The 15402-nt window shown below is 48.1% G+C and overlaps 6 protein-coding genes across 6 annotated transcripts; 3 read left to right on the top strand and 3 right to left on the bottom strand.

Moving 5' to 3' along the window:
* Positions 1 to 1177: 1177 nt before the first annotated feature.
* Positions 1178 to 2046, top strand: GUITHDRAFT_151289 (hypothetical protein; the record flags this gene model as incomplete). Its single annotated transcript, XM_005837297.1, has 5 exons — positions 1178 to 1514; positions 1568 to 1687; positions 1807 to 1854; positions 1916 to 1977; positions 2023 to 2046. Coding segments are annotated over exons 1-5 (575 nt in total), but the record flags the coding sequence as incomplete, so codon positions are not given.
* Positions 2047 to 2435: 389 nt separating this feature from the next.
* Positions 2436 to 3305, bottom strand: GUITHDRAFT_67108 (hypothetical protein; the record flags this gene model as incomplete). Its single annotated transcript, XM_005837296.1, has 5 exons — positions 2436 to 2618; positions 2666 to 2750; positions 2794 to 2861; positions 2910 to 2978; positions 3024 to 3305. 5 exons carry the CDS (start codon positions 3303 to 3305, stop codon positions 2436 to 2438), a joined length of 687 nt encoding a protein of 228 aa, XP_005837353.1.
* Positions 3306 to 5720: 2415 nt separating this feature from the next.
* GUITHDRAFT_104180 (hypothetical protein) lies at positions 5721 to 6407 on the top strand (the record flags this gene model as incomplete). The annotated part of the gene is made up of 6 exons (XM_005837295.1): positions 5721 to 5799; positions 5848 to 5945; positions 6004 to 6042; positions 6084 to 6160; positions 6203 to 6286; positions 6329 to 6407. 6 exons carry the CDS (start codon positions 5721 to 5723, stop codon positions 6405 to 6407), a joined length of 456 nt encoding a protein of 151 aa, XP_005837352.1.
* A 79-nt stretch (positions 6408 to 6486) lies between these two features.
* GUITHDRAFT_104179 (hypothetical protein) lies at positions 6487 to 8194 on the bottom strand (the record flags this gene model as incomplete). The annotated part of the gene is made up of 11 exons (XM_005837294.1): positions 6487 to 6521; positions 6567 to 6615; positions 6662 to 6787; positions 6840 to 6869; positions 7017 to 7103; positions 7154 to 7198; positions 7263 to 7337; positions 7396 to 7460; positions 7509 to 7680; positions 7744 to 7788; positions 8105 to 8194. 11 exons carry the CDS (start codon positions 8192 to 8194, stop codon positions 6487 to 6489), a joined length of 819 nt encoding a protein of 272 aa, XP_005837351.1.
* Positions 8195 to 8782: 588 nt separating this feature from the next.
* GUITHDRAFT_42658 (hypothetical protein) lies at positions 8783 to 9610 on the top strand (the record flags this gene model as incomplete). The annotated part of the gene is made up of 1 exon (XM_005837293.1): positions 8783 to 9610. A coding segment is annotated over one exon (828 nt), but the record flags the coding sequence as incomplete, so codon positions are not given.
* A 1918-nt stretch (positions 9611 to 11528) lies between these two features.
* On the bottom strand, positions 11529 to 11774 carry GUITHDRAFT_67251 (hypothetical protein; the record flags this gene model as incomplete). The annotated part of the gene is made up of 2 exons (XM_005837292.1): positions 11529 to 11638; positions 11684 to 11774. Coding segments are annotated over 2 exons (201 nt in total), but the record flags the coding sequence as incomplete, so codon positions are not given.
* Positions 11775 to 15402: the final 3628 nt, after the last annotated feature.

The following is a 15402-nucleotide window of genomic DNA, read 5'->3' as shown; positions in this document are numbered from 1 at the left end:
AAAACCTCAGCTGCCACAATGATTCGTATCAAAATGGAGTGAAACGAAGAATGCTCACCAAGAGCAGTCGCGGTCCCCATCACCGAAGAAAGTTTCAAGAGCTCTTTCCAGCTTGGCCGCTTGCCTGTGGGATAGGAAGCGCAGCTGAAGACAGAGCGCACATCAAGATGCTTACCTCAACATCAAAAGTGCACCCACCTCAAGGCCCGATACGACGCGAGGGCACAACAGGCAGCACATCCTATGCTCCCCATCAAAGTTTTCCCTTTCGGTGGCCTCATGTGCAACTTTTGCATGAAACGCTTCGAAAGAACGCCACAAACACCCGCAGCTGGATCGCCAACCGTCAACATAAGTATGCCCATCACGCCGTCTTGCCGTTGGAAGCATCCACATGCTGCCATTCCAAGCAGGTAATACGCCATCCCCGAGAAGTGATCTTCAAGCTCGTGGCTTCGCATAAATGCTCCAAAAAGCGAGAGAAAGAAATTTCTCCAGAATTTCGTATTGTGCCGAAGAACTTCTCCAAAGAAACATCCAAAACCAAGGCAAGCGAAAGTAACAGCGAAGACCTTTTCCCCAACCAGTCCGTTGCGAAGCAGCACAAATATATAACCTGTCATAACATGAAAAATTTTCCTGTTTGGGTGCAAGTTGTGGATGTCAGGCACACGAAGGGCATGGTTCGTTTCCCGTGAGTGGGCTTGCCTATTGAATCTTTCCTTGTGGGCATGGGTACGAAAAAGAGAACCGACATGAATCGCTTCGGCTTCCAGTAGTAATTGCTCTGCAACAACGAAGAGAAAGAACAGGAAAACACCAACCCCTCTCATGCTGCCTTCTCTCATTCCCGCTTCAGGCTTGGCATCGTAGTGCGCTGCATGGGTGGCCTCACCACTAGTTTTAGTAATCTAAACTTTTCGAGCCTGCCTCACTGCATACTGTATTCGTTTCTCGTGGCACTCTATGATTGTTAGCTTGGTGCTCGTTGCTCTCTGAGGGCAGCTTGCAGCGCCCATTGGCCGAGAGTATGAGAAGAAGCTAGTGAGGCTAATAATGCATGGGAGCAGCATGATATCCCAGTAGACGTACCAGCACTCAGACAGAGAGGAGATGTGGACAAGAGAGAAATGATTGGGAAAGCGTGTATTGTCGTCCACTGATTTACCTTGTTGCCAGGAAGAAGCTTTGCAATGAAAAGCATGACTGGCTGCATGCTTTTCCTGCTTCTTGTTTTGATCTCGTGTTCGTTGGTGGATCCGTCATCAAGAACAACTTCTCTCGATATTGACATAAAGAGCTTGACAACGCCAAGTAAGAGCGGGGCGGATGAAGGCACCTGTGAGTGTGAAGACGACCTTCCTCCTGGAGCTGGTTTCGCGTTTCGCAGGGAAGGCATTGCCATGATCAATTTAGATGTAGAAAAAGATGTTGGTCAGAGGAAATTCTTCGATAATCAGCGTGTCATTTTCAAAGAGGTTTTGCTGCATGGCGATGGCAAGACATACCCGCAGGTTTTGGTTGCCTGATGTCTGTTGTATGATTAATCAAGCATTTCACTGAACAGATTGGACAGAAAGCTCTATTCAGATACACTGAATTTACATCAAACGAGTGTTTGTCGGACCCTGTAGAAAGTTCAAGTTTGCTTAGAACTGAAGACACGGATGATTCCGTCTCGAATGCGGTCTTCAAATTTCCCTTCTTGTATTTGTTTGGCCGATTTCACTGCCGCTACTCTGTTGTTGTCAACATCAATGGAACCTTGAATATCTCCTCTTTAAGATTCGCTAATTCTCAGCTTAGATGGAAGATTTGGACGTGCTCATTATGAAAATGTCTATGGGCGAGAAGGTTTGCTACCAGCACGTGAAGCTCATGGTTCCTGCTAATGAAAAACGTGCTGGATTATCAGGCGATGTTCTTCGCGTCGTTGGATCTGGGTTGTGCGAGGGTCTTGCAATCGTGGCTGCAATGGTGACCCTCTTTTACTGTAAAAGAAAGGCTCTTAAATCCTACCAGGTGGTTGGAAGCGTCTTGCAGCGAGATGCATGATGCAAGTGCGCGAATCTTTGAGGTAAGACCATGTTCGTGTTAGTGTGCCTTCTGCAAATATTCCCACTCATTTATTCAACTTATTTCTCTCTCTCCATCATTCATTACCCCATAAAATATCACACCAAACACAAGATCATCTCCAATGAGTCTTCTTCGATGTTCGCTTCCGGTACATTCTGAAGTTATGTGCTCATGCAATCTGTAGGTAGAACTCTTGAGATTGGATGGTGGTCCAGCTTCTCCAAAGCCGAGCAAGGTAGAAAGGAAATCCCTCTTCAGCTGGTTTACATAGGAAGAGAATTCAACTCGTGTGTAAATAAATTTGCTTGTGAAGTTACCTGTAATACCTTCTTGCCAAAGGATTAACTAAATCTTCGTCATTGGAGTAATAGGGATTTGAGATGGTCTGAGATTCCCTCAATTGCTGATAGTTGCTTGACGATGTCATCGAAGGAGGGACGCAAGTTGGCGTCGAAATTCATACATGACGAAATGAGACGACTAATGTCAGGAGGGCAACAGAGTTCGGATGGAAGAAGCCGAAGGCCCTCCAACAATATCTATTGCAATTCAGTGAGAAACAAACAGGCGAGTCACTGAGCCTTACCGACTGCATGAGAGCAGAGCTATCTTTTCCTGTGCTTGCGTAAGGAATCTGACAGTGGAATATTTCCCACATCAGAACCCCAAAGCTACAACAAGATCAGACTTCATGCCCGTTGATGATCTTCGAACCTGAAAACGTCGCATCGCTTATCATATTGGCTCTTCTTTCCTTTGAGGTTCCATAGAACTTCAGGGGCCTGCCATCAAAATTCACATGCGAGGATGCTAAGTCCTTGTCGATTTACCATCCACTGAATTGTGCCCAGACCGATTGAAGAAGTCACTTCCTCTGTTGCCATTCCAAAATCGGCGATCTGCGGGTCACTCAGAGTTTAGACTGTCTTCGTTGCACAAGATACCTTGGCGACCATGTTTTTGTCTAGGAATACGTTGAGACTCTTCAAGTCTCGGTGCATCATGGAAGGATGTAGGGAGTGCATGTACTGCAATCCGCGTGCTGACTCTAATGCCAGCCTGTGCGATGTCTCAGGATGAAATCTCCTATGCGATGGCAGCAGCTGCTTGGAGTAAAAGTCGAAGATAGAGCCGTTTTCACAAAGAGTGGTGAGAATTACAACATTTGTTGGATCAATCGTACTGCCGATCAACTCATGACAGTTGTGGTGATGGAGCTTCTGCATGCATGATACCTCCTCCTTGACCTGCTGCAGAAGTGTCTGGTTGATTTGTACGCGAAGGAACTTTGCACATAGAGTGATTCCATTGTAGGTAGCAAGATAAGCAATGCCCTGCCCACCTTCACCAATCTTGCGAACTTTGCAGACCTTACTGACATCCACGTGATCGATTCGACTCACCGTATCAATAGCTGACTGACCTTGTGGAAGCTGAACGATGAAATCTGTCTCCGATCGCTTTCGGGGCAACTTCGGTTTGTACTGAGAAGGAGAAAAAGGTCCCGAGGGCAGAAAGAGGTAATAAAAGAATCGCAGCATTCGAGGAACATCGACTACGTCATCCCCAGCGGTTGAACTTTTGTACTTGAGAGAATCAAATATCTGCTGTGAGTGAGAAGGAATGCCGCCACAGAGTTGCATCAACATCGCTTGTACTTCATCATAGCGGAATCGAAAATTTCTTGTGGCATTGTGGGAAACAAAAAGTTCAAGCATTTGAACAAAGTTCAGTTTGATGGTGCTCGCATTCTTGGAGTTCATGATTAAGTCCTTGTATGATCCATCCCGGCACATTTGGAGGGCAAGAAAGCAAAATCCAAAGAAATCAATCTCACCAATTTTTTGAAGATCAATATAAGACAAGTGATACTGAAGCCTAGAGAAAAATGAAACTTTTAGCTTTTTCCCTGACTGCTGTGTGCTTGAAACGATCTCCTCCAACGACAACATGCCATTTCCATCCTTGTCAAATGACCAAAAATCTTGTGACAGTAGCTCTAGGGTCTTTTGAAGATCATCTCGTGAGAAAGGCTTCCTATCTGGCATGCACTGGTATCTATACTTTCCTTTGAGTCTTGTTGTTCCAGCACCGTCCAAGAGTGTCAGGTAAATGAACAACAGGAATTCGTTGAAGGGAAGCTCTTGCCGAGATGATCCGTAGAAGAGATTGAGGTTGTTTTGAAAGTTTGCTCCAACTGCAAGGCAAGGAAGCTGATTCTTGACGAATGATGCAAGCTCCACCTTGCTCAGCTTTCTGTTCTTGTTGACATCAAATGCCTTGAAAAGGTCTTCCAAAGTCTTGAATGCCATTGCAGAAATTCTTGCATTTCCTTCTATTGTGTAAAAGCATCTGTAAGCCTCTGTGAAATGTTCAAATTCAGCAATTTGAAGAAGAACATAGAGGAATTTACTGGTCGCTCTGTCTAGTTCTGCTTGGGTAGACGCCATCAAGACGAGGTTGAAGGGATCATCACTGCCCCAAACCAGACTAGAATACTGCCAGAGGTGCAGGAAATGAAGAAATTCTCCAAAATCCATGGTGTTCGATTTGTCAACATCGCACTCGCACCATATCTTTTGCAAACATAATTCCTCCTGATTGCTTTGGTTCTAGTCAGTCCCGACAGAGCAAAGTCATATTCAAGATCAGGCCTATGGTACCTGGAAACTTCCAGCGTTCTTTTCAACTCAGGGAAGAAGATTACCTGACAATGGATGATATCAGGTCGACATGGAATGGCCGTAGATCGGACTAAGATAGACAGTACCCCAGCATCGTCTTGGTCAAAGTTATTGAATCGCAACTCGGCGAGTCTGAAAGCCTGAAAGAACAAGCGGCTCAGAACCATTCAATTTGAGGGAGCATGCCTCTGCTTCCATCCTCCTGACTTGCCTCTATCAGCAGCTCCTGGATGCTGTCGTCCCGCGTCTTCGCTTCGTAAGCTGCTGCCATACTGCTTGCGACCGTCGCTTCGTCTGTGGTACTACTGACAGGCCACTGGTAGGAATGATAAGTAAAAGTTTCAATACGAAGTTGACCAACAAGGTTTTAAACTAAAAAGACGCTGACGGTTTCGCTTGCACCTACCCCAACTTAATCGCCGAGCTAGTACTGATCTTTAACTTAACTTTGAGTAATGTTGCTGTCTAGTGAGATGCGCTGCCTCTCCTCCTGCTCCTATCTGTCGGTGGGGCGGACTTGTTATGTGTCACTCAATATACAACCACAGCAAGCAATGATGACTAGCGTAGGACCAGGCAGCGCGACATGGGTGGAAGGGTTGGGAGAGGAAAGGCCGAGCGAACAGAGGGAGGAAGATGCAGGAAACACAGGAGGAGACGTGCGGAGAGGGCGGGGGTTTGTATTTCGATGGTCTCCTTCAGCAGTGAGAGCCGACGTTGTCCTCGGCTTTGTGCGGGATCTGAGAATGGATGGAATGTAAGTTGAAGAGACCAAAGGGACAGATCTCGCATGATCGTTACGCAGATGGAGAGCAGGATTGGGAAAAGACTTGACAGATCTTTGTGCCATATTTACAGAAAGGTTGTGTCTTCCCCCTTGTCATTATAGTGCTGAACGATAACAGGCAACGAGGTGGAATTTTCAAATTGGAACATCTATCCATCACATGTTGTGCTATGAAGGATGAAGAAGCCGTGGCAATCACAAAAGCAGTGCGAGGATTGAGCATCAAATCTGTTCGGTTCTACAACAATCGTTGTCTCTCGTTTGGCATGGACACATGGCTGCTGACCCTGACTTCAGGTATCACTAAAATGGGTGCAGAAGAGATGTCCAAGATTATGATTCAAGATGAGTCCTTGCTGGAAGATTTTGACCTTTCCAAGAATCTCATCGGACCGGTGAAACCACACCTTGTCTGATAGTGCTTCGTTCTATCTCACTCAAATTGCTCCTCAGGATTTCCCCATCGCCCTGGTTCACATCCCGAGGATTAAGGTGAATGAGAGGAATGCGTTCTGAACTGATTGATCGGACAGAAACTCAACGTGGCCTATAACAAGCTTGAAAGGATCTCAGTGAAATTGTTGGATATCCAGGCGATTCGAGATAGAAGGTAACTCTTGTTGTCATGTTTTTGTTTTCTGAAACGTGTCAGCTTGGACATAAAGCTGGAGGCGAATTGGAAGCTGCAAGAACCTCCATTCCAAGTAGCATGCATGGGCTACGACCAAGTGCTGAGGTTCGACCATGCTGTCGGGTGACGGTGACGCGCTGCTTGCAGATGGCTTGAAGACAGTCGAGAGAAGCGGAGGGCACTTGAAACTATCTCGACTGTATTGGGCGAGAAAGCGAGGTCTTAGAGTTAGAATTCAGTGTAGAAGAAGGCGCATTTATCGAAGCAATATGTCTTTTGATGTCTGTAAATACTTGCATTCGCAATCAAAAATCTGTTGCAAAAGGTGCAGACGCGGAAACTGCAAAAAATGAGATGAAGCTTCCGCGATCTGATGCCAATATACCTGAGGTGGCCGGTCGTGGGAGAGACTGCACATCCTTGCTGGTGTCCCACTTTCATGACAGTGTCAGCTAGGGCTGCATACGAGCATGTGCTCACGTTGGCACCAGACAGGTTCGAAGAGGAAGCGTAAGCTTGAACCATCTTCTTCCCTCCCCTCCTCTGTTGCTCCATCGAAGTGTTTGGAAACAGTTTCTTCCCTTCTCTACCACTCTCTTGCGGTTGCTATAAAAACAGAGGTCAACTTCCTGGTTTCAAGCGTAATGGAAGGCCATACCTGAACCACCAGCCCAAACTCTGTCGGCACCTTCAGAAACGCTGGTGTCACGAAGTCTCACAGCAACAAAAAATATTACAATGCGCCCGGGGTGCAGAATCCGTTTTTCACACTCGTGAAAGTGTCTCCTCTACATGGCTAGCATGTCACACTGCTCAGGTGTTGAAGGAGAGTCACCTGCCGAGCAGATACAGGTCGAGAACAAGGAGGATGGTCGATGCAAGTTTGTGACAGGGTTAAGCCCTGTGAAGCCGTGTAACTGTTCTGTGCATTTGCAAGTCAGACGCGAGTCAATGTAAGAGGTCTTGACTCACAGGGGTCTCGACTTTCTTTCTTCTTGACTTGAGCCCTGTGAAGTCCTGCGACATTATCATCAGCATCGCCATGCCCAATCTGAGATCACCACTACAAAACAAAATAAACCTCATCGGATACGCTGCACGGTGCATTGTGATTTCCAATAAAAACTTCGCAAGCTCCAACATTTCGGGACGACGCCTATTGATAGATTGGTCAATGAATCAACGTTCTTGAAAAGATCTCGGCCATGTCATACAGGATTCCACAAGTTCGAGCGAACAGCAGCTGCTTGACCTGCATTCTTTTTCTTGAGAGATTCATCTAGCAAGCAGGTCACTGTTCATGATGAAAATCCATATCAAATCTGACCAATGAATGCGTGAGACGGTAGATCTTCTTTCATTATCGCAGCTCCCATGAGGTGATCAATGGTGTGGAGACTGATGTGACCAGCTCGTTTCTGCCTTGGAGTCGGATGAACATCTCCACCCCCTGCTAGGTCGCTCATGCTCCGAACATTCAGAGTCTTGTCGTCCATGACCTGACACACATGCGAGACATCAGCGAAGTCGATGCTTCATCCAAGTCACAATCAGAGTCTCACAGCTTTTTTGAGTGCTCTGTCTGAGATCTTCTTTCGTACATTTAGCTGACCAAGCTGTCAATCAAAGGATTTGATGTGTTAAAACAGCGCACTTGGTGGTTGTATTCTGCAGGATTCGCTTTGAAATCTTCACTCCTGAGAGGTGACATCCATCTATGTGAAGTGGTGAGGGAAAATCAGCAAGAAACAATGCTTCCAACTTGACATCATGCATTCGTGAGTTGATATGTTCAGCAGGAGTAAATGGCTGATCATGGCCAATAGTGTTGGCAACGTCGTTGACGACACACCTGGACTAGGGAGCAGGTATAAGTGCCCGGTGTACTAGGCATAGCATGGGGTTCAGGTGACGGGCCTTCACCTTGTCTCTTGGTGTTTTACCATAGATGTCTCTTGCACTCGAGTCTCCCTTCCAGAAGGTCGGATTTTCTTCACTCACATGAGACCGCATGGGCGTAAAGTCCAGAGCAGTTCGCACTTTCCGCTCGGGAGAAAAATCGATTGGTGGTCGATTGATAAATTCTGATCGCAGCCCTGCCATCATTTTTCCTCCTCTCCTCGTCTCTTGTTGTCTTTGCTCTCCTCAGGCTTGTCTCCTCTGTCGCCTGACTGTCTTTCCCGCTTGCTCTTCTCGCTCGCTCCGAATAAAACTTTCAACGATCGCTCATTTCAAATTCAAACCCCAATTCCTTTCAGGTCAATTTTTTTTAATTATTATTGTTGTTGTTGTTGTTATTATTATCAGTCAATAAAGAAGGATTTATCGATCGGGCTGCATGTGCAGCAGTGCAGCTTGTAAGTGCAGTGTGGTAGGGGAGGAGGAGGGGAAGAGAAGGAAGGGGCGGGGGCGGGAGCCGAGAGGGAGGGAGAAGGGGGGGCGTTGGAGAGTGAAAGGACTGATGCATCATTGGCAGGTATGGCAGATGAGACTGATATCTGGCTAGCGAACTTGGATGGAGCATTTGAAAACTTCGATCATGAGGATGCAGACGTAACAAGATGCAAAGAAGCTGTACGCGTTCCTCGAATACCATACTCCTCCTTGTCCGCAAGTGAGTTCCACGAGCGATTCTCCAAGACCAATACTCCCATCATCCTCGGAGACGCATGGGACACCATCCCAGCTCACCTGGATCTCAACTACTGGCGGGAGAATCACTCCGACGCTCTTGTACCGCTTGACCTTGGAACAAGCTCAGAGCGACTAGTCAAACTCGGAGATTACATCAAGTTCGAGGACAAGGAAATGAGCAAAGGCTACTGCAGAAGTTTGCACACGCAGGTGAAGCCTCAGGAAATTTCATTCATACTGACACCGAGTTTGCAGGAATGGTTTCCAGCAGAAAATGCGACCATCAAGTTTCCTTCAGTGCTTGGGACGAATCATCTGCTCGAGAGGGGGAAGAGTTACCCCGAAGCCTGGTCGAGATGGTTTGAATTGTTCATCTCCAACCGAGATTCTCCGGGATTTCCCTTCCTGCACAAAGACATGTGCGCCACACACGCACTATCCATGCAGATTCAAGGAATCAAGCGCTTCATTCTCTTCCCTCCCTCCGACACTTGCTTCCTTTACGCGTATGGCAACACACAGACAAGGTCGGCGGTCCCTCATGGTGACATTGTCAACTTCCAAGTGGACCTCAAGCAGTTTCCCCTCTACGCCCATGCGAACATTCACATTGCAGACTTGCGGGCAGGCGACGTTTTCTTCTGCCCCTCCAACTGGTGGCACACAACCACTGTAGTCTCAGCAGAGCCCAGCGTCACACTTGGAGGAAACTACGTGGACGACGCCAACAAGGAAGAGTTCGAGTCCTGCTGGAAAGAATACTGCGATGCCCAGAAACTCGTTGCTGCAGGTGCTCTGGCAATGGTGGTGGGGGAATACCTAACGCGATCACGTGACAGGTATCACAAAGATAGAGCATGGCGGTAAGCGACGTGATCCCTACTCTCAACGATCTTCATGCGCATCTTCCTCCTCCTCCTCTCCACGAGTAAGGCAGACACATTAAATAGGAGCCCCTGTTCATGTGATGCCCGTGTACCAACAATCCCATCGTCCTTTCTCATCGAGTCTGTCCTCGTTCATGGAATTCGCATCCTCATCGCGAACCTCCGTCGGATGTAGAGGCCGAAAGTTTCTTCTTTACATCCTTGACTCGGGCGATGACTTCTTTCTTGCTCCTTGAAGGATGCAAAGAGCAAGGAGGAGATGTCAGTGCGGAGAGGAAGAAGACGAAGAAACCTGGAGGGAATCATCTCGGCTATCTTGTCCCATCTGCCGGTTCGATTAACCAAGTTGTGATTGCAGTACAACCCCTTCACCTGTCGCTGACTGACTTGTCGACTAGTCGCATCGCATTCTCCAGCAGAGCCTGAGCGACAGTCAAGGGGCAGCTTGAATGCATGTGACGAAGCACCTGCTCAGCAGCTGTCCATGCTCTGCCTTCTATTACATTCTGCGTTCATCCGTTGAGCTTCACCATCACAACACATGAGTCATACAGTCGCTTCCATGCTTGATGTCTGCGCTTCCTTGACTTTCTGCAGTGAAAGTCAATCTAGGCGAAATCAAAGAGAAAAACAGTGCAGCCTTGGCATAGTCGTTGATTGATATCTTGGCAGATTGAGAAGAATTGTCAGGCCGAGGCTTTGAGTTGCTGTCAGGGGTCATTGAAGCAGCTGACGGCTTGTTTGACATCACTTTTGCGTTTGCCTGACAAGAATCCCATGAGATCGCAGGGTCAGGCAGTCGAGCTCGCCTGCTTCAGCTCGGCATATCTTGCTATGCAATCTTCTTCCGTCCTCGTGCCAATGAACTTGGCGATGTTTGACCATCTGCAGTAATTCGTAACGGCGGAGCAGCAAGTCCACCTCACCGGTCCATCGACCCCCCGGGAAACTTGGCGACAGCGCGGGTGAGCTCAGCGTCTTCTTCGGGGCTCCAGGGGCCAGAGACCTGGAGGCAGTCAGGACGATCGAGGGAAACTTGTCCTACCTTTGTGATGGCGGATGTTTCCGGGGAAGGCTCAATCTGACTTTTGTTATTCTCGCTCAAAGACTGCGAGGAATGGACAATGAATTTGAGAGATGAAGCCTTGAAGAGCTTACCGATGACACTGCAGAAATGTTTGCAACACCAAGTTGCTTCCAAGAGAATCAACACAAGTGACAAGCATTGCTATGAAACCTTGGATGGTCGCGGAGCAGCCTCTCCTCTCCTCTCTTTCCTTGAAACCTACTGAATGACATGAGCAAGTGGGAATAGAAGTTGCAAGAAGAAAACTATGTGCACAGAAAAGAAACAAAATAAGGATATCCCGACAATGGATGCATATGATCGTACCGTAGGCGTGTCTGCCTTATCTAGAGTTGATGGTTTTTCCTTGGTCCTGAACAATTCGCTAATGTAAACAAACGGCGGCAATTTTTTCCATTTCTTGATTCTTCCCTGCAAAACTTTCAGACTGAAGATCGTGAACATTCGGATTCTCACTTTCATCGACATGTACAAGGGGATGCCAATACTAATCAGTAGGGTAACAAAAACTCCGATGAAAGCATCGGGGGTGTCCTGCAACCGAGGAGGGTTTAGCTCCTTTCTTTCTCTTTCTGCTCACCTTCACGTCTCTAAATCCTTCGTCTCGATAGTACGACGGCATGGGCCCATCATACTCCTCCCCTGCTTCTCCGATCACACCTGACTCACTCTGCATGTCAGCTCACCTGGTTTCGGCCGCCGCTTCCTCCCTCCTTTGACCCAGATCTGAGAATCAACTTCAGGGGATTGCAGCACACCAAACAAGCTGAACATCGTAGCTTTGCCGAGACTTCTCATTGGCTAGCACTTCATAGGCGGATGAAACCTTCAAGAATTTTGCATTTGAAGCTAAGAGTGAAGGTCACGTCTGAAAGAGCAGGGCCGAGAACAAACCAGCTTTCTCTTCATCCGATTTGTCCCCAACCTTATCGGGGTGGTATTGAAGCGAGAGCTTGTGATATGCTCGGCGAATCTCACCGCTTGATTGAAGCACATCAAAAGAGAAGAATTTCACAAAGAATTTCACACGAAACTTACCGGGTAGAATCCGCAGTTACATTCAAGACCTCATAACAGTCTACGAGTGTTCAGGAAAAGCATGCAGGATAGACTAGAAAAGATATATCACCATCGTTCCCGCAAAACTCCATGTCCACCAAATCCTTCCCTGGATTTTACAAACAGATTATCAGAGCGCAAGTTCAGAGCCATGAAAATACCTTCTCTCGCTGCAGAAGACCCCAGGAAAGCAAGCAAAATGGCCAACAGAGCCAGGCATGCTTGACGGCGTTGGTACATCATCACCATCTCATATGGAATACATCATCTCTGTTTGTTCTCTTGTCTCAAAAGCAATCTCTCGCTCTCTCTTCGTCTCTCTCTCTCTCTCTCTCTCTTCTGTCTGCTCTGTTTCTGTTCTGATCACTTGGCCATATCGTCGCACATGCCAATCTCGACCAGAATCCAAAATCAGAACGTTTGGAGTTATTCGAGCACTCTCTGGTACTTAAATGCATCGTTTGGTCTTATTTAAGAACTTTATTTTAATGTTTTACTGAAATCTTGATTAAACTAGAGCAGTCGGGGAGCAGCATGGCAAGTTGGCCAGCATGGTATGACGGAAGTCCATGAGCAAGAGCGAAGGGAGGGAGGGAGGAGAATGAAAGTCGATCAAGAGCGATGGAAGAGAGGGAGGGAGGGAGGGAGGGAGGGAGGGAGGGAGGGAGGAAAATGAAAGTCGATCGTCATAATGCAAAGATGATCCTGATGCTCCTCACAACGCAATCTCATACTCCATCTCTTCTCAGACTTTGCCCCTCCTTGCTCATGCGCTTGTTTTGATAGGATTGTTTTCATCTTCGCCTGCTTGTGCTACTCCAACACGCTCTCGGTCCAACTTTCTCGCTGATTGCATGCTACTTACACAACATCTCTCAACGCAGGGGAAATTTTTGTTCGACGATGTTGTAGCGATACAAAACAATCCTGATGTCGACCCCGAGAGAGACTGGTTGAAAATCTTTGCGAATGATTTCTGGGGAAGACCAATCCTGGACAAGTCAGATCAGAGAAGAAGGAATCAGAGGTGTAAGCGATTTGCAGGTACTCGCATAAGTCCTACCGACCCATCACGACGCTTTCCTTCCGAGCAAATGCATTCGTTTCCTCATGGACTTGTGGACGTTGGAAAGATTTCAAGGATAAGTGTTCTGCAGCGACATGGTGACAAGAGCTGCTGCTACTGCACTACCAGCTAACGACAAGCAGGTCTTTTCACCTACTCAATGTCCTGCTGCACGCGCTGAACTCCGTCCTCCTCCGTTGTCTCCTCCTGCAAACCCTTGGTCAGGCAACTTGGATATCATCGATATTTGACGGATCGAGCAGGGCAGGAGGAGAAGGACGCAACTTTTGCCACAGCGCTATTGTTTGGTGGAGAGATCGTGTAGCAAGCAAAGCTCTGACGTTTCGCGCGTTGTAGCTGCTCATCCCATCCACACAGAAGCAGTAGCAAACATTGTTGGGAGATCCGAAGTTTGATCAGCAGCTGCACTTGACTTCCCGCTCATGCTGCTGCAGCTGCTTGCCGGTCTCTTCTACCTCTCAGCCGTCCTGTGCTACCTGCAAGCGAACAAGAGGATGCGGTGAGAACTGCCGTCATGCCCTGGCCGAGCTAGAACAGCCTTGCAGAACATCTTTGGGGCTACTCTCGCTCGCTCTCCTCTTCTCCGTCGCTTCTTTGTTGTCCAAAGAGCAAGTAAGTCAAAGATGCTGCAGGCGGCTGCTGAGTTGGAGGTGACGATGGAACAGGGAGTCACAGTTCTGTCTCTCTTCCTGCTCTTGGAGTTTTTGCCCAGCTTGAATAGCAAGGGTTGGGGCAGCTCCAGGAGCAGAATGTTGAGAGCAACAATCGTGAGTGTCTTCACGGTCTGCGTCATCTTCCTAAGGCTCCGTCTCAATGTCACTTGCTTGACTTCTCTTGTCTCCTCTCAACCGTCGCAGGTTACGACTCCCTGGTTCCCTCCCGAAGAAAATCCTGCAAGTCTCGAAACGAGTGCACAGGTGAAAGATGAGGAAATCTGAGGCATGAAGATGAGGGAAAGCGTGGGATGAGGAGTAGGAGGAGTAGCAGAGGCTTAAGGATAAGATAGACTTGAGACAGAGCGATCCGAGGGAGGATGAACTTCTAACATGCCTGCAGGTCAAGTTTCTAACATACTCGTACCTCGCAAGCTTCAACTGCTTCCTCCTCCTCCTACCTCTTCGTCTCAATCATGACTACTCTCATGCCTCAATCCCGCTCGTTCGGGATGTGGAAGACCCGCGCAATCTCTTCTCTGCTCTCTTCTACGCGGGCATGGTTGGTTTCTTCCTCTTCGCTTGCTGGCAGTCAGTCCGAGTAAGGATGACAAGTTTAAAGCGCTAAAGGAGATGACGCCCTTTAGGACAAGCGACCAGGCTGGATACTTGCATGGTTCATCTCCGTCTCCACCTTTCTCCCCTGGTCCGTCAACACTATTTTCTCCTCCTCTTGCGTGAATGCCTCCTCCTCCTCCTCCTCCTCCTCCTACTGATACTACTACTGATACTACTACTGATACTACTCCTACTCCTACTCCTACTCCTCCTCTTCCTAGTCCTCCTCCTTCTACTACAACTACTACTACTTCTCCTCCTCCTCCTCCTCCTCCTCCTCCTCCTGCTCCTCCTCCTCCTCCTACTCCTATTCATTTCGCTCGACCTCCTCCTCCTACTCCTTCTCTCACACCAGCACCACCCTCTTCCCCCTTTTCCTCCTCCTCCCTCCTCTATATCCTTGCCATCACCTGAATCTGCTCTTCCAAGTCTGATATTCTTCTCTGTAGCACTTCCACGACACTCTATTGAAAGATCGCGGTGAACGACACGACACGTGGAGAATTGAAAGGCGAACACAGGAGGAAACAAGAAAAGGATAGTGAGTGAGAGGGGAGGAAGGAAAGAGGGGGAAAGGGAGGGAGGAAGAGGATGAGGAGGGAAATGGTGGAGAGACAAGAAGGGCAGGAGAAAGGACATGCGGGAACGAAGAGAGAGGAGGAGGTTGGGAGAGTCTCTTCACATTGTTTGACGCCTCCGTCGAGTTGCCCGTCAGTGAAACATTCTGTAACATCACATTCAGATCAACGAATCTCTACAAGAACACCTCCTTGCCCCTCCTTCCTCTCCCTCCTCTAGTCTCCCCTGCCCCTTGCCTCCACCACCACCACCTCCTGCTCCTGCTCCTGCTCCTGCTCCTGCTCCTGCTCCTGCTCCTGCTCCTGCTCCTGCTCCTGCTCCTGCTCCTGCTCCTGCTCCTGCTCCTGCTCCTGCTCCTGCTCCTGCTCCTGCTCACATTCTCTTCCAGGTCTTCCAGCCATGAGATCTGATCCAACGAGTCACGTCAGGTTTTCTCGCAAGTCAACCACCTTCGCCCTCAGCATCTCCAGCTCAGACTTGATGAGCTCCGTCGTCTTTAGTACTCGTTCTGCCATGCCTGTATTAATTAACGTTGTATTGTTGTTGTTGTTGTTGTTGTTGTTGTTGTTGTTGTTGTTGTTGTTGTTGTTGTTGTTGTTGTTGTTGTTGTTGTTGTT

This window comes from Guillardia theta (genome assembly GCF_000315625.1).
Source record: "Guillardia theta CCMP2712 unplaced genomic scaffold GUITHscaffold_15, whole genome shotgun sequence".
Lineage (NCBI taxonomy): Eukaryota > Cryptophyceae > Pyrenomonadales > Geminigeraceae > Guillardia > Guillardia theta.
Note: the sequence above shows the minus strand (reverse complement) of the source record. Positions and strands in the feature narration are given on the sequence as shown.